At 39.2% G+C, this 20,761-nt stretch overlaps 2 protein-coding genes across 6 annotated transcripts in view; one reads left to right on the forward strand and one right to left on the reverse strand.

Annotated features, from left to right (window-relative positions):
• secisbp2 (SECIS binding protein 2) overlaps positions 1-8,432 on the forward strand; it is an 83,952-nt gene extending 75,520 nt beyond the window's left edge. For 4 of the 5 annotated variants that reach the window (XM_072281666.1, XM_072281667.1, XM_072281668.1 and 1 more), the window contains 3 exons: positions 718-872; positions 1,935-2,133; positions 4,699-8,432. In XM_072281666.1, the coding sequence (XP_072137767.1) occupies positions 718-872; positions 1,935-2,133; positions 4,699-4,871 (527 nt within the window). In that variant the 3' untranslated portion in view covers positions 4,872-8,432. Of the gene's footprint in view, positions 1-717; positions 873-1,934; positions 2,134-4,698 lie in introns of those variants that run through there. The other variant, XM_072281670.1, reaches the window with a different exon arrangement.
• Positions 8,433-18,854: 10,422 nt separating this feature from the next.
• Positions 18,855-20,761, reverse strand: part of sema4d (sema domain, immunoglobulin domain (Ig), transmembrane domain (TM) and short cytoplasmic domain, (semaphorin) 4D) — a 223,374-nt gene continuing 221,467 nt past the window's right edge. The window contains exon 19 of the mRNA XM_072281678.1: positions 18,855-19,800. Coding sequence (XP_072137779.1) covers positions 19,771-19,800 — 30 coding nt within the window. The 3' untranslated portion in view covers positions 18,855-19,770. The remainder of the gene's footprint in view (positions 19,801-20,761) is intronic.

Genomic DNA, 20,761 nt, shown 5'->3' on the forward strand with positions numbered 1-20,761 from the left:
ATGAGGGGAAACTGCTTCACTCAGAGGGTTGTGATAGTGTGGAACAAGCTGCTTGCATAAATGATGGATGTGGGTTAAAGAGAGATTTGGATGGGTACATGGATGGGAGGGGGTGTGGAGGGCTGGATGCAGACCCATGGGACTAAGCAGGTTAATAGCTTGGCATGGGCTAGATGAGCTATAGTGTTTTGACTCTGTGACTACATGGTATGAAGAATCCATTTATAATTCATTTACCTACTTGAAGATTCGAAACATTGATTTCCAAGAGTTTGGATGTATGTAATACAGTTTGATATTCATTGGGGGAAATTTTCCTTTTACTTGTTTTAGTTCCTTTATACTAAACTGTAGCGGTAGAACAAAGTCATAATCCACAAAGAGAAAGGAAAAAAAGACCATAAGCATCATAAAGCACAAAAGGGAAATTGAAATTCTGGAGAGATAATTCCACAGTGCAAGCACAGGGATGAAATGGCCATACACAAGAGGAACAGAGTGGTCAGAAAATGTTTAGAGATCAGTAGATGTATGTATACAGCAAGATGTGGAATGCTTCACTAAAAGACAAAATATGTGTTAGTCTGCAAGGTTCAAGTGATGTCAAGTAAAAATACTTCCTTGAGAAAACCTGTAAATTCCAAACATTGAATTCTTATTTAAGCTTGCCATCTAATGTCTCTGATGTTTTCATCTAAGAATTATTGTTTTGTTCAGGTGGCTTGGATGAAGCATTGCATACGATAATTGAAGTTGCTCGTGAGCAAGAGATTCCATTTGTATTTGCTCTCAGTCGCAGAGCTCTAGGTCGCTGTGTGAACAAAGCAGTTCCTGTTAGTGTGGTTGGAATCTTCAGCTATGACGGTGCTGAGGTTAGTCAGAATCAGTGATTTGCAAATTCAGTTCACACTACCAGATGTATAAATTCATCTTGATCTAAACAGAGATCACAGATTCCCTTATTGCTGCTGCTCTTTAAAAGCATAGAAATTGAAGCTTGTGACTTACTAGAATTGTTTGTGGTGTGATAAGAAAAGGCTTTTACTTAAACAGATTGTCCCCGAGTAATGTGTGGGGTCCATCCTTGTCAATTTTGTCCATAATACTCTAAAGTCACTCTAGAGCATTGTAATAAATGGCGTCAAAAACTAATGAGGAAGCAATGACTAAATGTGGAGAGCTAAATGAAATTAGTTCTGAGATTGATAAGAACAAATATACGCACGTACACTATGTTGGACTTTTGAATTTAATTGTACCATAGGAGCTCTTAAGTTGGGAGTTCATAACCCAAGGACAGTCTCTCCAGCAGAAATTCAGTAATCTGGAACCGTTGGTCACTTGCCAGATTTTCTAAGCTGCTGGAAGTTACTCACCCCATATATAGTTCTTTAAAAAATGTTGCACAGTAGTACGTGTACCAGTGAACCAATAAGTTTCAGTTGGTCAGAAAACCAGAAGACTACAAGCTTTCTGGATATCAGTCCCCGACTCTGCCTGCAAACATACTCTGACCCTGGCTCCGGCCACACTCCTGATAATATATGGCCAGCCTCACTGGAACAAGAATTTATGGCTATTAAGTCCACATATAATGAAGATGGTGTACAAATGTGCTAGCCAGATGCTGAATTATTGAGACCACATCTAGCACTAGGAACACCCTCACCGGGCTCGATGAATATATTTTACATTAACTAGAATACAAGGCTGCATTTGCTGTATCTGTTTACCTATATATGTAAGATAAATACTTTTGGTAAATTACTGTGGTCTCTCTAAATAAAACTGTAAATTAATATTTTATGAGAAACATGGAATTAAATTTGTGAATATTCAGTTGCTAATTAGCCAAATTGATCTTGGTCTTCCAATGACTCAAAATAAATCATGTCAATATTGTAAATTAATACATTTGTGTATTTTTTTTACAGAACCAGTTTCATCAAATGGTCGAACTAACTGAGGAAGCTAGGAAAGCATATCAAGAAATGCTGAATGCTCTCGAGCAAGAATTAAAGGCTGATGGAGCAAACTCAGTGGAACCATCGCGCAGTGTTTCAGAAGAAAATACCATTGAATTAGACAGCAAAAACCCTTCATCTTTTACTGAACCGAGTGAGCCAGAATATGGTGCGTATCAAATACCATGCAGGCAAATACCTTCAAACATTCTCACTTCCACATTTTTTTATATATCTATATCTGTATCTAGATATATATTTTTTCAGATTTCTCAGGGCCTGTCCGGTATAACCATGGCAAGACTTTAGTTAGTTTGTGATCATTCATGAAGCCAATTTCTAGTTGGAAATCTAAATCATTAAATTCTTGGTGGGTGGGGGAAATTTGTGCATCAATTGCATTAGATCAAATATGCCCAGGGCTGGCTGGTGGCACAATGACATCAGCACCGGACTCTGGAACGGAGGTTCCCGGGTTCGAACCCAACCGGGTCTGCTCCCGAGTACGCTTTCCATCCGTCGCAACTCGACCTCGTAAAATAAAGGGAAAAATACTACGAAATGTCTGTGTGAGGAGTGGCGCGCCACACAGTCTCTCTCTCTCTCTCTCTTGCTCTGCTCCTTGTAAAGGCATGAAAAAGACGTCGTCCCGCTAACATTGCATATGCACGCATGCACACGCCAAAAAAAAGATCAAATATGTCAAATGTGAACAGCTGCTGATAGAATTGTAGTACAGTCAGCCCTCCGTATCCGCGGATTCAACCAACCGCGGATCGGGATCGAAAAAAAACACGGAAGTTCTCTCTCCAGCATTTGTCGTTTGAGCATTATTTGCCTCGTGCCTCGTTTGGTTGCTATTTGTGTTGTGTGCACCCCTTGTTTCTGTTAAAAAATGGCTCCTAAAAAGCAATTAAGTGGTCAAAGCAGTTCCTCAAAGGCTAAGAGGGGAAAGTACTGTAATCTAGAGATGATTAAAAGTATTACTCGTTGTTTGAGCATTGTTTGCCTCGTGTCTCGTTTGTTCGCTACTTGTGTTGTGAGCGAGAGGAAGGAGCTTAAGGCTAGTAAGGGATGGCTGGCTAGCTGTGTAAAGCGCTACAGCCTCAAGAACTTAAAGATCACGGGAGAATCGGCATTGGCAGCATCAGCGTTCCCAGAAGAACTACGATGGTTGCGTCTGTACTGAACATGTACAGACTTTTTTTCTTGTCATTATTCCCTAAGCAATACAGTATAACAACTATTTACATAGCATTTACGTTATATTGGTATTATAAGTAATCTAGAGATGATTTAAAGTATACGGGAGGATGTGCATAGGTTATATGCAAACACTACGCCATTTTACATATGGAACTTGAGCATCCGTGGAATTTGGTATCCGCGGGGTTCCCGGAACAAAACCCCTGTGGATACGGAGGGCCAACTGTAATGTACAGCAGAGAATGGGCCCTTTTGGCCCAAAATGCTAGTAGGAGGCCTGTACTTCTCATGCTTTTCTTATTTGAGTATCTGTCTAAATGCTTTTTAAATGTTGTAATTGCATCTGTCTTTAATACGTCATCTAGCAGCTTGTTATAAATATTCACTACCTCTGTATAAAAAGACTTATGGTGTGAATCATATTAAAGCTACAAATGCAAAGTCCCATTTTAATGTAGGGTGGCTGTTATAAGTGAAAAAACAGCCACCTATTTAATTTGCACCATGTAGTCATAAAAAGGTCTTTTTAAGATGGACTGTCAAAGTGGTCACCAAGGTAAGTACCTTTAGGGAACAGTTGCATTGCTGCTTCAATACTAGTTTTTACCCAATTAAGTGGAGAATTTCCCTGTAATGTTTTATTCACAGAAATTAAAGACGTTTCTTATTTGGCCTATTAATCATGTCACGTTCAACTCAAGATGATCAGCAAAATAGAGAAAGATATTTAACAGTTCCATCAAGTAGAACTTATTCATAAATAGCCCGCTAACTTGTGCAGAGTTTGGTTCTGCCAGAGTAAGTCACTTCCAAGCCTCCTTGCAGCTGTGGTCTAAAATATGAATTGAAGAACTAAATATGAAAGGTAAAGTGTTTGTGACATCCCCACAGGTATTGATGTTAAGGCAGCATTAAAATCTCCATTTAAATTGAAGCGTCTAACCTGGTGGCTTGATGAAGATCTTCGTTACCATTGCAGGCCAATCTCCTCAGTTCCAGGCCATCAGAACAGAAGTTTCCCTGGACAGTATTGTAGACTAAAGCATTCTTTGATTGCTTCATCCCTTGCCTCGTAATTAAGTGCTGCTGATGATAGCAGATATTTTGTTCACTCAGCTCCGAGTAATGAAGTAGAAGCAACTCATTTTCATTGTTACGATGGGAGAAGTAAAGTAGCAGCACACAAAATATGGTATTGAGTTAAGTGGTTGTTTAATCATCAAGTTAAAACCTCAGTTCTGGAAAAAGTAGAATTTTGGATCCTTTAAGCCTTTTATATCATTACTCTTTTTAAATGAAATTAATTTTAAAATCTGATACAATTTAGTAAATTAAGTTTTTAATCTTCATAATATGATTTGCAACTTCATGAAATCATAGTTGATTGAAAGGGAAAGTTACCAGCCACATTTGAATTTAGTTAGAAAACCTGATCATTTACTTTTTCACCACTTTCTTTTCCCATAATTGTAATTATTTAGTTTGACATTCCCGTGATTACTTATTGGTCTAATTGTTCCTCTTATAGTTACTACTTGGAAAACCTTGCTGAAGAGACAATGTAATCCCAACTTGTCAGACACTGAAAACACTCAAACCTCAGAGAGTCTGTTCAGTAACTCAGAAGAAGAAACTGGCGATTCCATACAGGCTTTTCCAAAGTCCATTCTTGATTTTGAATGTCAAGCAGCAATAAGATGACTAAATGAACGTTGTTTGAAATAAAACTGTAAACATTTTTTGCAGCTCTCAATCCCAAGGAAGATTCCACTATTATTCAGGAAATGGTAATTAAAATATACAGCAAATGAAATAATTGTCACCTCTTTAAAAACAAAGAATGTACTCAAAAGGGTAAACCTGAATTAATTGTCTCTCGTAATTGAAGCATATGATTGGAAAAAGAATGATATTAATTGAACAATAAAGCCCAAGTAAACCTTATTCAGTATGATGAATAGCTAAAGATGAGTTTGTTGCCCAGTGATTACCTCAGCATTTGGCTCCACTGCAACAGGCAACCTCAAAATAGTCCCAGAAATCAATGTAGTGTTGCAGATGGTATATTTTCTTAGTGCACTTTTCCAAAATTCATGTCTTCCTGCCTTAATCATCAAGATATGGATTGGATAGAACCCATCTTGTAACAAGAAAATGAGGAAATGTTTGGTAGCTGGAAATTGCAATATCCTGGATAGCATTATTGTGATATTGCTGATGTACCCAGACTCCCATACAAATTTATGAATAATTACAAAACTGTGGTGACTTTTCATCTGTTGCATTAGATTTACATAACACAATAGAGAGACTGGGCAACTCAATCATCAACACATACTTCTACTAGTACCAACTCAGGGTCAGAATAACATATCAAAAATCTTGTACTGTATCTCATTATTTTACAACTCTTTGACCTTGAATATTCTGCAAACAATAAGCAACTTGCCTATGGTCATACTAGCTTGGAAACTTTCCTCAAAACTTTCTCTTTGTAAATGTTCAAATGAGCATAACTTAAATTTAACTATGTTGAATCGATCAGCTGGCCCTTAGCACAAATTACACTCTATTTGGCTCCACGGTAATGCAGGTAATATCTGATTTTTTTAAAACTTTTTGTCATTAAATACACATTGGTTTTGTCAGTGGTTTTCTCATGATCAAAAAATAATTTCAGTTCTGGTGAGTGAAACGATTTCTGCATAATCTCAAAGTTGTACGCTGACAGCTATGCAATTTGTTACCTGTAATTTTGCAATTGAGAAAATGGCGTGCTTATGTCAAAATAAGCAAACAAAACGTTTTTCCCCATATTTCTATCCCGTAATTTCACCAAAGTGCACATATAAGTAAAATTCAAGAAATATATCATTAACGTAGCATTCTCTTAGACTTTTACCTTATGTGGAGTTGGAATAAATGGTGAAACTTGAAAATAAGTTCAGTAATCTTTCAAGTAAAAATAGTAGATGTTGAAAAGGCTCAGCAGGTCAATGGTTCCAATATTTGCTGTTCTTATTTGGTTCACTGATATTTGTTGTGCAATATAACACTACTGATTTTTGGGTCCATTGAAATTCCAGCTGATGTTATAAGGAGGTTTCATGGTGAAGAATAAATAGTGTTATCAATACCTACTACATAAAATGATTTTGATGAAGTATTACTATGTTGGTGTGAATAGTTTATGATGCTGGAAGCTTGCACTTCCCTTTGCATAAACTATTCAAGTTTCAGACCTTGGGATGTGCATGAATGCCATAATACTGTGATACATATCTTTAGAAAATGAAAGTGTCACAAGTTATAACCTAAACAGTCACATTATAATACTGATTTATTGGTAATTTAACCCGAAGAGTCTTCTATGTTTATCATCATTGCTTTAGAGAGGAGCTATGACATACAACTGATAACACATACATCCAATAGTACCATAAAACTAATTTCATAAACCATTATTGTGTATGGGAGATCTAATGTGAGTTGGAAATGTTGACTTATTGAGGTTCAACAAACACTTGCAGTAGAGATTGGTGAATTGTGTAAAAAAGTTGTTTGCCATTTAGCTAAGGATGAATGCTGAACTAAGTGTGCAGAGTATAAGAGCTATCATCTAACCTTTAGCACTACTTTCAGCAGGCATCTAATCGCTTATTTATCTCGATTAATTTGGAAAATTTCTTTGTTTAGAATTCTAGGATATTTTCTGATTGGTCAGATCAGCAATTTGATGCCATGGGATTTTTAATTATTACAGTTTTATTATCGCAAAGCTGTTGTCCCACTTTTAACTGCTTCACTTTGCTGCAGATTATTCATCTTTGCCTGAAAGGTACATAAGGCAGTTCATGGAAGGAAAATTATTAGGTTATTACATTCAAAAAGTTAAGCTCAAGAGGTTGATATTTAAGTTGTATAATTTTTTTTTAAATGGGTTCAGTCAGCTGTTAATTCAAGTCTTACTCCAGCATGTTTTAGAACAATACGTTTTACTTACTAAGTTTTGGGAAAATGATACAACTAAGTGTGTTGATAAAGTCAGAGAAAGAATGTTCGTAAGTTGGGTTTGTTTTTAAAGTCCACTTTAATATTTTACAGCAGTGGCTTACTGTTATTGCTAGGAGACAACATACAACTCATTAAACACCTGTTATGTATCATTTTACATTACAGTGCTGTTTCAATTACTTTCTGCAGTGTTTTGAAAATTGATATCGTTAACTTATCGTTAGTCTCCTTTAAAACACCTATGAATAGTTTTACATGTTTATTGAGATAGCAAATGTTACATTATTATAAATGATTAGATTATGGGACAGTTCTATAATATTGTATGTGTTAGGTTATAGTCAACTCAGTTAATACATTCATAAACTGTCAAGAAAAAAAATCTATACTACCACAAGTATTATTACTCTCTTACAGTCAGTGCACAGTAGTTGAATTAATTGCCCTACTTCCTACAAAAATATCAAACCAAAGAAAAATATTTTTGTTCCTTTCTTTTCCCTCCTTTGGCTGAAAACACACAAAAATAAAAATGCTTAGCAGAACAGCTGCACAGAGGACAAGGTAGCCATGGAAAATTAAAAATTGTTCAAGACAGCTACTGTTTCTCCATGCCACTTGTATCGAAACATTCTCTCATTGGTTCAAATCCAAGACTTGGTTGTAATGGTGCTTGGGCCTTTTCCAAGTTTGCAAAATGAATGTTCGCTTATTCTTTAAGCAAACAAAATATTCTCAAACCAGCTGCAACAAATAGCTGTAAATGAGACTTGTGTAATTTTGCTGCTATGATTTTACTATTGTAAACTGAGTCTAACAACCCCCTTAACAGTTGAGATTTTCTTTTAAGGGAGAGTACTATAATTCTTGCTTGCTTTGTGTTAAGGCCAAAATAAGCTGTGATGCAGTAAGAAGTGACCGGGAATACTGGGCACTGCCTGCTGGTCTGTAATTCTGGCTTCATTGATTTGTTAAAGAAATTATTGTAAAACTGTGACTATTAATTTAAATATATGTTCTGTAAATAATCAAACAAATTTTATGCTATAGAGCAGTTTGAATTGTTTTTTCATAATATAGCGAAATATCAGTACAAATTTGTTTTGGGATTTCTTTCAAGGCCTAATTTAATTCCATACTTTATAAAAGCTAGTTTGATTATACATGATTGTTAAATTCTTAGTTTATAGATTTCTATTGAGTAAAACTCTAATGTTGCTGCTTTTGAATATTTTTGAAAAATAAACATTTTGATTCAAAGGGAAGAAGTGTATGTATTTTATTGATTTTCTAGCCCTAGTGGCAAAGATTTCACCTTCCTAGTGAACTCTTCTAGGAAAACAACCTGCTCTATGTCTGTAAAATGGAGTATAGCTGACCAAGGTTATTCCACTGTAACTACTTTCAAAATGTATATAAATGAAATTAATTCATACTTCTCGTATTCCAGCAGTTAATCAATGCTAAACTCGAGTTCCAATCCTAATTTGCACTCAGATGGATTTGTGCTTAAGCATTCTCTGCATCTGCTTTTGCCAAGCAGAATTAGCAAGGAATCTTCTGGGAAAGCAGTAAGTGATAGTTCTCCCAATTATATTAAACATTACTTCCCAAATCATTTGATTGTTTAATTGACACAATGCTCAAGAAACAAGAGAAAATCTGCAGATGCTGGAAATACGAGCGGGGATCGCTTCCTACATGACTCCCTTGTCCATTCGTCCCCCCCATCCCTCCCCACCCATCTCCGTCCCGGCACTTATCCTTGTAAGTGGAACAAGTGCTACACATGCCCTTACACTTCCTCCCTCACCACCATTCAGGGCCCCAGACAGTCCTTCCAGGTGAGGCGACACTTCACCTGTGAGTCGGCTGGGGTGATATACTGCGTCCGGTGCTCCCAATGCGGCCTTCTATATATTGGCGAGACCTGACGCAGACTGGGAGACTGTTTCGCTGAACACCTATGCTCTGTCCGCCAGAGAAAGCAGCATCTCCCAGTGGCCACACATTTTAATTCCACGTCCCATTCCCATTCTGATATGTCTATCCACGGCCTCCTCTACTGTAAAGATGAAGCCACACTCAGGTTGGAGGAGGAGCACCTAATATTCCGTCTGGGTAGCCTCCGACCTGATGGCATGAACATTGACTTCTTAAACTTCTGCTAATGCCCCACCTCCCCCTTGTACCCCATCCGTTATTTATTTATGTACTCACATTCTTTTTCTCTCTCTCCTTTTTCTCCCTCTGTCCCTCTGACTATACCCCTTGCCCATCCTCTGGGCTTCCCCCTCCCTCTTTCTTTCTCCCTAGGCCTCCTGTCCCATGATCGTCTCATATCCCTTTTGCCAATCAACTGTCCAGCTCTTGGCTCTATCCCTCCCCCTCCTGTCTTCTCCTATCATTTCGGATCTCACCCTCCCCCTCCCACTTTCAAATCCCTTACTAGGTCTTCTTTCAGTTAGTCTTGATGAAGGGTCTCGGCCTGAAACGTCAACTGTACCTCTTCCTAGAGATGCTGCCTGGCCTGCTGCGTTCACCAGCAACTTTTATGTGCGTTGCTTGAAATTCCAGCATCTGCAGATTTCCTTGTAACTGTCAACTGTGCTTTTTTCCATAGGTACTGCCTGGCCTGCTGATTTCCTCCAGCAATTTGTGTATGTTGCTAAAGAAACAAGGTCTCTTTACCTTTTGCGCTGCCTTAGTGCCTGGCTTATCACATGACAATGTTGCAAGTAGCCAGGAACTTTGTCAAAATGGTTCACCTACTTCAGGCAGAATCATCACAATCTTAGGTAACCCCTCAGGATCAAAGAGGACTACAAACGGGGTAAAAAGCAGAAAATGGCTGACAGAGCAGATAATTTGTGAAGCAGTGCACCTCTTCCACTGTTTCCACAGGGCCTCAGCCACTGCTGCATGGTCTCAGGTTTTTGGCGCCATCCCATGATAGTGCGTTGGTTAGCTCAACACTTACAGTTCGTGGCCTTTCCATAGTTCAACTCTGGCACTGTCTGTAAGGAGTTTGTACATTCTCCACATGACCACACGGGTGCTCCAAAGACATGCTGGTTAGTAGGATAATTGTGAATTGTCCTGTGGTTAGGCTAGTGTTAATATTAGTGGATTGCTGGGCAGTGCAGCTGATTGGGCAGAAGGGCCTGTTGTGCATTGTATCTCTAGAGAAGTGATTCCTTTTGACCTTCGTAGTATGGTCCTGAAGAAAAAAGGAATTCTGCTCAATTCAATAATCGTCTGTGGCCTCACACTACACAGACCATTCTAATGCTCTGACTATTGCAACTAGGCACAAAATATTAAATGTGGCACAGTATGCAAAGCGGTCACGTAAGATCTACGAGAACTATGATGTAGTCACTTGCTCAAGCAATATTTCCATTACTTGCTTTGATTATATTCCACCATTGAAGCATCACTAGAAGCATGGCACAACCCCTCTTCGCCTGCCAAAATTCCTCACCCTCGTATGAACAATAGTTTCCTGTCAATTCAAGTTTGTACAGGAAAGGTTTGATTGTAAGATAAAAGATTGGCTTGCCAAGGGATGAGCTATGTATCCTCCAAAACTGCAATATAACAAAAAAAAGATAACTGCCAAGCAATTAAAGCAACAATATTTGAGAGATTAACACTTCTAGGACAAATGTTTACATATTTAGTTTAACTTTTGCTTCCAATGCAAGATGCAATGAATACATTTTAAATGGAGTTAAGTAGCGATTCGTTTCTCTGCTTAATAGGCAATTTCTTGAGTTCAAAATCAAAATGCAAATTCAAGTAGATTTTTTGTAGAGCCTGACACCAGTCAATTAAACTATTCATTGCTTGATGAAGGAATTACACAGCATTCATTTAAAAAAAAACATTTGAGTAACAGAGATTGAGGTGGAATGGCTGGCCCTCTGGTGTGGTCAGAACAATCTGGAGCTAAATACACTCAAGACTGTGGAGATGACAGTGGACTTCAGGAAGAGCCCCCCAATACTCCCCCCACTCACTATACTCAACAGTATTGTGTCTGCTGTGGAGACCTTCAGGTTTCTGGGTATCACAATCTCCCAGGACCTGAAGTGGACACTCCTATCAAAAAGGCTCAGCAGAGGTTGTACTTCCTACATCAACTCAGGAAGTACAACCTGCCTCAGGAGCTGCTGATTCAATTCTATTCAGGAATAATCCAGTCTGTTCTCTGTTCGTCCATCATTGTCTGGTTTGGATCAGCTACCAAACAAGACAAGAATACACTCCAAAGAACCATCAGGGCTGCGGAAAGGATTATTGGTGTGAAGCTGTCCTCGATCCAGGACTTATATGCATCTAGAGTCAGGAAGCGAGCAAGCAGCATCATTGTAGACCCATCACACCCTGGACATCACCTGTTCCAACTCCTTCCTTCTGGTAGGCATTTTAGATCACTGTATGCCAGGACATATAGGTACAAGAACAGTTCCTTTCTGTGTGCCATCAGTCTTATGAACACTTGAATTTTAGTCTATTATAAACCAAGTCCACCTGTACATACACAGGTATACCTCACTGTATATAGTTCACAATTATTTGCACTATTGTTTTGTTTGCTTTTTGATTCTGTACAGCGAGAGCTCAGGGAAACTGGCACCAAATTCCCTGTATGTGTCCACATCCTTGGCGATAATAAAGGATTCTGATTCTGAAACGCAGCTGATATCTAGAGTCAAATTTCGATAATGGACTTCAAGGTAAAGCTACATAGATCTATTTTCTAAATTACTAAATGAAAGGCTCCTTGAGAAAACATGCATAATCTCAATAGAAAAATGTGATTTGCAAATGCATCAAGTTGGATTGGTGGCCTGCTAAGCATGACTCAATAAACCATTCTATTACAGCCTCAAATGCATGTTGGTAGAAGTGTGCAGAGCCTAGTGTAAGGTGCAATCTGACTGCAGCCTCATCAAACACCTGGAGAGGTTAACTTAGCTTTTTACAATGCTAATCAGTAAATTATTTCAGTATTCCTGATTTTTGCTGCTCCATCATCTGTAGACTGATTATATTTACATGATGCCTTTCATGTCCTTCTCAGGGGCTGTAAGTGCTTTACAACAAATGAAGTACTTTTGCAAATTGAGATGTTTCCACAAATAACGATGTGATAATTACCAGATAATCTGTTTTAATGATGTAGAATGAGGTATGATATTGGCCAAAATACCAGGGATAACTCCAGCACTCTCCTTTGAAGAATACTGGATACTTTATTTACATTATCTCAAACAGGCTTTTGGTTTAACATCTTAATTATCTAATTGATGCTAGCTTCAACACTACGGCACATCTTCAGTACCACACTGGAGTGCCAACTTCGCCTTTAGTGCTCAGGCCTCTGTGATATTGGTGTTGATACAGTGAGAAGTTTGTCCTGCACACTGTTTATACAGATTGAATCATGACACTGAGCTAGAATAACAAACAATAGCAATGTAGGATACAGCGTAAAAGCTACTGAAATAAATGCAATGCAGAAAAACAAAGTGAAAGATGATAATGAGGTAGATTATGAGGCCAAGAGTACACTTCACTGTACAAGAGGTCCATTCGAGTGTCTGTGAACTGTGGGATAGAAAACGTCCTTCAGCCTGGCATGCCTGCTTTCAGCCCAGTACCTTCTGCCCAATAGGAAGAGATAATGCCTGAGGTGGGTGAATTTTAGATTATGTAGGGGCAGTATAGAGAGTACATAGAAGGAAGGCTGGTTCCTGCAATGTGCTGAATTGGGTCCACAACTCTCTGCAGCCACATGAAGAGCAGTTGCCATACCAAGCCATTATGCATCCAGACAATGAATTGTATGATGCATCAATAAAAATTGGTAAGCGTCAATGGGAGACGGGGACTTTCTTTCTTAAACCAAGAAAGCTAGAAATTCAGGTGCAAAGCTGCTATCAAATTTATGACTAACCTTTTCTTCAGCGGTCTATTTAGGGATGATTGAAGTTCACTTGGTTTTGTGATTCTCTAGTGGCTTACACTCAGATTTATACATTCACAATGTAGCTGCCATCCTGGGCATCTGTAATGACTTGGCCCTACTTTAGGAGAAAAAGTTCTCAATGTTGTGCTCCAAAATGGGAGGCCAGCATCCGATCTTGATTACTCTAAACTCTGACTAGATTACAAAATGTAATACTCTTGTTTGCTTCATTTTCTAACCCAATTGAGAACCAAAATACTTGGTTTTGGGGCTGAGAGGAAAATTGGATTAGCTATGATGAAATGGTGGAGAAGATGGAATAGGCCAAATGGCCTAATTCTGCTCCAATGTCTTATGTTCTCAAAATAAAACAGGGAAACAGCCAAAGGACAAGTATCTGTCAGATTTGGGGTATGAAATCAGGCAACTTGGCTCAGGAATCAGAACCTCTTCTAGAGGTAAATGACACCCATCCTCAGATTTCAAAACCTCTTTAATACAAGAGGCTTAAATGAGGCAGGATTTCTTCAGTGCATCCAGGGGAAGTTCTTGAAACGGTAGATGGAGAGTCACACTAGAAGAGAAAACATATTGGCCCTGACTTTGGGAAATGGAACAAGACAAAATGACAAATATGACAAAGGGTGAACATTTTGGGAATAGTGGCCACAACTGATTATGTTTTAAAATAGTTATGAGTAAGGATTAAATTAGATCTTGTGGAAAAGCACTACATTGTGGAGATGGCAAATTACAACAGACAGGAGCTAAGGATTGGGAGCAGCTGATTTTAGATAAGACTACATCTGAGGTGTGGAAGTTGTTTAAAAACCTGTGGATTAAAGTTCAGGATAATCACCTTCTGGTAAGGAGTAAGGACAAGAATGAGAACCTTGAATAACCTGAGAGGTCCTAAATTTAGTCAGAAGGGAAATGAAACCATATGTAAAATCAGACCGGGCCCTGTAGAATATAAGCAAAGCAACAAAGAGCTCAAGCAGGTGATTAGGAAGACCACATAGGGCCAGGAAATGTCCTTGGTGAGCAATATCGAGGAGAATCCCAAAGGATTTTATGCTTGATTTTTTTTTAAAAAGAGGATAACTAAGGGAAGATAGGTCAACTCAAGGACAAAGGAAGGAATCGGTGCCTGGAATCATAGCAAGTGGTTGAATTACTGAATTAGTAACTTTGTGTTTGAATATACCGAGGAGGATTTGGAGGATAGTGAAAGCAGGCTGGAGCATGTTGATGTGTTAAGTTGATTCCGAAGATAAAGATGCATGGGGTGCAAGTTGAATTGCAAGTTTGGATTTGGAACTGGCTTGCCTATTGAAAACAGAAAGTAGGGGTAGAAGACTTCTTCTGGCAAGAGGTCCACAACCAGTGGTGTTTTGCAATGGCCAGTGCTGGGATCTTTGTTGTTTGTGATATGCTGTATGTCAATGATTTGGATGAAAATATAAATGGGTGGATTTGCAAGTTTAGGGATGACACCAAGATTGGTAGAATTGTAGACAGTGTAAAGAAAGTATCAAAGGATACAGCAGGATAGTAACCAGTTACAGGTATAGGCAGAGAAGTGGCAGATGAAGTTTAATCCAGGCAGATGCGAGGTGTGGTACTTTGGGAGGTCAAATGAAAGAAATAAACAATTAATGATAGGCACTTTAATAGCATTAAGTACAAAGGAATCCTGTGGTCAATCCACAGTTCACTGAAAGTAGCTACATAACGGATAAGGTGGTAATGAAGGTGTATGACATACTTGCCTTCATTGGTAGGAGTGTTCAGCATAAGAATAAGGAAGTCGTGCTGCTGCTAGATATAATTTAATCAGACTGCACTTGGTCTAATTGTGTGCAGTTCTATGAACCCCATTATAGGAAGGATATGGAGACTGGACAGGGTGCAGAAGAGGTTTACAAGATGCTGCCTGGATCAGAGGGACTGATCCATAAATAAAAGTTGGACAAATTTGGGTTATTCTCCCTAGCGCTTTGGAGACTGAGGGGAGATAACACAAGGTGTAGATGTTGTAGACAGTCAGAACATTGGGGAAGGGAGTGGGGACAGAGTTTAAAGGTGATGTGAAGGTTAATTTTTTTAAAAAAAAACAGAGTGGTAGGTGCCTGGAATGTTTTACTAGCGGATCATCCATTTTGGTGGAGTTTAGACACAGGAATATGAAAGGAATGGAAGCACAGGAGGATATTTAGCAACAATTGCATCAAGATCAATGCAACAGTGTGAGACAAATGGCCAGTGAGTGCACTGAGGTACAGAATAATGTTCATTATTCAACATCTTCAAGGTTTTTGCTTGGTTTATTATGGGACCTCTTTTGGCGCAGGCGTGACCTGTACAAAAAGGACGGGTTACACTTGAATCCAAGGGGGACCAATATCCTGGCAGGGAGATTAGCGAGGGCTACTGAGGTGACTTTAAACTAGAATGGTTGGGGGGTGGGAATCAAATTAAAGAGGCTAGGCGAGAGGAGGTTAGTTCACAATGGGGGGGATGGGAACCAGTGCAGAGAGACAGAGGGGTGTAAAGTGAGGGTAGAAGCAAAAAGTACTAAGGAGAAAAGTAAAAGTGGCAGGCCGACAAATCCAGGGCAAGCATCAAAAAAGGCCACTTTTCAACATAATTGTATAAGGGCTAAGAGAGTTGTAAAAGAGCGCCTGAAGGCTTTGTGTGTCAATGCAAGGAGCATTCGTAACAAGGTGGATGAATTGAAAGTGCAGATTGTTATTAATGATTATGATATAGTTGGGATCACAGAGACATGGCTCCAGGGTGACCAAGGATGGGAGCTCAACGTTCAGGGATATTCAATATTCAGGAGGGATAGACATGAAAGAAAAGGAGGTGGGGTGGTGTTGCTGGTTAAAGAGGAGATTAATGCAATAGAAAGGAAGGACGTAAGCCGGGAAGATGTGGAATTGATATGGGTAGAGCTGCATAACACTAAGGGGCAGAAAACGCTGGTGGGAGTTGTGTACAGGCCACCTAACAGTAGTAGTGAGGTCGGGGATGGTATTAAACAGGAAATTAGAAATGTGTGCAATAAAGGAACAGCAGTTATAATGGTTGACTTCAATCTACATGTAGATTGGGTGAACCAAATTGGTAAAGGTGCTGAGGAAGAGGATTTCTTAGAATGTATGTCGGATGGGTTTTGAACCAACATGTCGAGGAACCAACTAGAGAGCAGGCTATTCTAGACTGGGTTTTGAGCAATGAGGAAGGGTTAATTAGCAACCTTGTCATTAGAGGCCCCTTGGGTAAGAGTGACCATAATATGGTGGAATTCTTCATTGAGATGTAGAGTGACATAGTTAATTCAGAAACAAAGGTTCTGAACTTAAAGCGGGGTAACTTTGAAGGTATGAGACATGAATTAGCTAAGATAGACTGGCAAATGACACTTAAAGGGTTGACGGTGGATATGCAATGGCAAGCATTTAAAGATTGCATGGATGAACTACAACAATTGTTCATCCCAGTTTGGCAAAAGAATAAATCAAGGAAGGTAGTGCACCCATGGCTGACAAGAGAAATTAGGGATAGTATCAATTCCAAAGAAGAAGCATACAAATTAGCCAGAAAAAGTGGCTCACCTGAGGGCTGGGAGAAATTCAGAGTTCAGCAGAGGAGGACAAAGGGCTTAATTAAGAAGGGGAAAAGAGATTATGAGAGAAAACTGGCAGGGAACATAAAAACTGACTGTAAAAGCTTTTATAGATATGTAAAAAGGAAAAGACTGGTAAAGACAAATGTAGGTCCCCTACAGACAGAAACAGGTGATTTGATTATGGGGAGCAAGGACATGGCAGACCAATTGAATAATTACTTTGGTTCTGTCTTCACTAAGGAGGACATAAATAATCTTCCAGAAATAGTGGGTCCAGTGAGATGGAGGAACTGAGCGAAATACATGTTAGTAGGGAAGTGGTGTTAGGTAAATTGAAGGGATTAAAGGCAGATAAATCCACAGGGCCAGATGGTCTGCATCCCAGAATGCTTAAGGAAGTAGCCCAAGAAATAGTGGATGCATTAGTGATAATTTTTCAAAACTCGTTAGATTCTGGACTAGTTCCTGAGGATTGGAGGCTGGCTAATGTAACCCCACTTTTTGAAAAAGGAGGGAGAGAGAAACCGGGGAATTATAGACCGGTTAGCCTAACGTCGGTGGTGGGGAAACTGCTGGAGTCAGTTATCAAAGATGTGATAACAGCACATTTAAAAAGCAGTGAAATCATCGGACAAAGTTAGCATGGATTTGTGAAAGGAAAATCATGTGACAAATCTCAGAATTTTTTGAGGGTGCAACTAGTAGAGTGGATAGGGGAGAACCAGTGGATGCGGTATATTTGGATTTTCAAAAGGCTTTTGACAAGGTCCCACACAGGAGATTAGTGTGCAATCTTAAAGCACACGGTATTGGGGGTAAGGTATTGATGTGGATAGAGAATTGGTTAGCAGACAGGAAGCAAAGAGTGGGAATAAACGGGACCTTTTCAGAATGGCAGGCAGTGACTAGTGGGGTACCGCAAGGATCAGTGCTGGGACCCCAGTTGTTTACAATATATATTAATGACTTGGATGAGGGAATTAAATGCAGCATCTCCAAGTTTGCGGATGACACGAAGCTGGGCGGCAGTGTTAGCTGTGAGGAGGGTGCTAACAGGATGCAGGGTGACTTGGATAGGTTAGGTGAGTGGGCAAATTCATGGCAGGTGCAATTTAATGTGGATAAATGTGAAGTTATCCACTTTGGTGGCAAAAATAGGAAAACAGATTATTATCTGAATGGTGGCCGATTAGGAAAAGGGGAGGTGCAACGAGACCTGGGTGTCATTATACACCAGTCATTGAAAGTGGGCATGCAGGTACAGCAGGCGGTGAAAAAGGCGAATGGTATGCTGGCATTTATAGCGAGAGGATTCGAGTACAGGAGCAGGGAGGTACTACTGCAGTTGTACAAGACCTTGGTGAGACCACACCTGGAGTATTGAGTGCAGTTTTGGTCCCCTAATCTGAGGAAAGACATCCTTGCCATAGAGGGAGTACAAAGAAGGTTCACCAGATTGATTCCTGGGATGGCAGGACTTTCATATGAAGTAAGACTGGATGAACTAGGCTTGTACTCGTTGCAATTTAGAAGATTGAGGGGGGATCTGATTGAAACGTATAAAATCCTAAAGGGATTGGACAGGCTAGATGCAGGAAGATTGTTCCCAATGTTGGGGAAGTCCAGAACGAGGGGTCACAGTTTGAGGATAAAGGCAAAGCCTTTTAGGACTGAGATTAGGAAAAACTTCTTCACACAGAGAGTGGTGAATCTGTGGAATTCTCTGCCACAGGAAACAGTTGAGGCCAGTTCATTGGCTATATTTAAGAGGGAGTTAGATAAGGCCCTTGTGGCTGCGGGGGTCAGGGGGTATGGAGGGAAGGCTGGGGCGGGGTTCTGAGTTGGATGATCAGCCATGATCATAATAAATGGCGGTGCAGGCTCGAAGGGCCGAATGGCCTACTCCTGCACCTATTTTCTATGTTTCCTATGTTTTCTATAACCCTCTTTGGTTTTATTGATCTTCAGTGTTACCAAGAGTGGAAAGAAACTGATTACTCATGAAAAAACAGCATCATCAATAACTCAAATAGTTCTGAAAATCTCAGCACTTTATTTAAAATTCATAGGATCACATTCATAATTCTGCAGCTTCCATTAGAAGAATAAATATCTTTACAACATACAAAACATTTTTGGCATGCACCGTAAATTCAGAAGTTCCAAAGATTGGCACCCAAGTAGTGACTAACTTTAACTTTTCAGAGAACGCAAGAGTTACAATCTAGCCATGATATCTGCAGGAATAAGGCACTTTTTCGTTAATCATTATGCAACACAATGACAAGTTTTATACAGTAGTTGTATGGTTTTTTATTGCTCTTATTTGGAAATCTGTGTAAATAAGGTTTTGATTCCTTGACTTTACAAACACATACATCCCTGGTCCAAAACTGGTAAATAATCCAGAATGCTAAAATGATTCCGATCTCCAGCAATGAGGGAAAGGATTAGTTGGAAAATGAATTTCACTTCCCAGTAAAATCGCCTCTTAACATCATAATATTTTTACTCCAGCAATGAACCCAAGACTAATATCCAACATTGAGATTTATTTACAAAGGGATGTAGTTTAACCATGCTTCTGCAAATTTCACAGTTGCAAAGCAACAATAATTGTAACTTGCAAACCGTGAATTACTTCAGTTTCTGCTGCTTCTGTGAAAATGCCATTTTTAGTGAACAACAGGATCTACAAATTATGTTTGGATTGGTCAATTATATGGTACTGTAGATTGGAATCAAAGAACTATGCATATAGCTCATTGCAGAGACTGTTAAGAAACAGTCCTAGAATCAACATAACGAGTAACAGTTATAAGTTACATATTTCAGTAAATTATGCATTATTCTTTTAAATTCATGATCAAAAATGAGCTCTTCTGTCCATGATAAAATTAAATTTATTCGCTTGCTGGTGTTTATGGAAAAATGGCAGATGATTTTCATTAAACAAATATCCTTTGTGTATCTCATTCTGGGTTCTCCTCATCACAACTGTCCTGTAATAGATTAAAAATAAACTGGTTATATCATAGTTAGATTGTGGTCAGATTAAAATATTCCACTGTACCAAAAGGATAGAGGGACAGCTAATTAGTTTAATATACCATGTAAAACACAGGCTGGTGCCTGAAAATCGATGCATGACATTTTCCCAAACTTTTCTGTAATGTTAGAGGAAACTCACTTTATTATAGCAAGTCAAGGGAAATGTGGATATTGATCCAGTTTCATTTAAATAAAGCTCAGTTCTAGCAGGCGCTAGTCTGATCAAGTCTTCTGAATCAAGCAATATTCCATGTTGAGATCAGACAGAAAAGCAAAGAGAAACATTGAGATTTTCTGACAGGAGAGGATTAACTGAGTGAAGTAATTTGACCAAAGATGTGCAGTACTGCTCTTCCTTTCCTTTTGAACCAGTTTAAACTAATTTCTCAGATTTACTTTTCTTGAATTTGTTGATTATCCCTCATATGCCTTCCAAGGGTCAAAAGATCAGGGTTCATAACCTTTTAGTCTCAGCTCAGATTACTAATAAACAGAAGTGCTGTTTGTTCTTTTCCTCGCCAACCCCAGCACATTACTTGCATTTTGGTGACCAGACAGAATTATTCAAAATCCAGTGAAAGTACAATTCATTTTGTGTATGGCTTCCATCAACTCTATACTGAGCATTTCTTGCCCTCGTGTTCTGAGTGGCACTCAATAGAGTAGACACTGGAAAATTGCTAGTGGAATTGCTAGTGGAACCCGACGTAGTCGTGTAACATCATTTACACCGTCATAGCCAGATTACAAACCCAGCACCCGAGTGCCCTCATTACCATCTCGGGTGACTTCAACCAGGTTACCATGGCTAGAACACTGCCCACTTCACGCAGTATGTGAGCTGTACAACCAGAGGGGAGAGGACTCTGGATTTGATGTACGCTAACGTTAAGGATGCAGACAGCTCCCCTC

This window comes from Mobula birostris, chromosome 17 (assembly GCF_030028105.1).
Source record: "Mobula birostris isolate sMobBir1 chromosome 17, sMobBir1.hap1, whole genome shotgun sequence".
NCBI lineage: Eukaryota > Metazoa > Chordata > Chondrichthyes > Myliobatiformes > Myliobatidae > Mobula > Mobula birostris.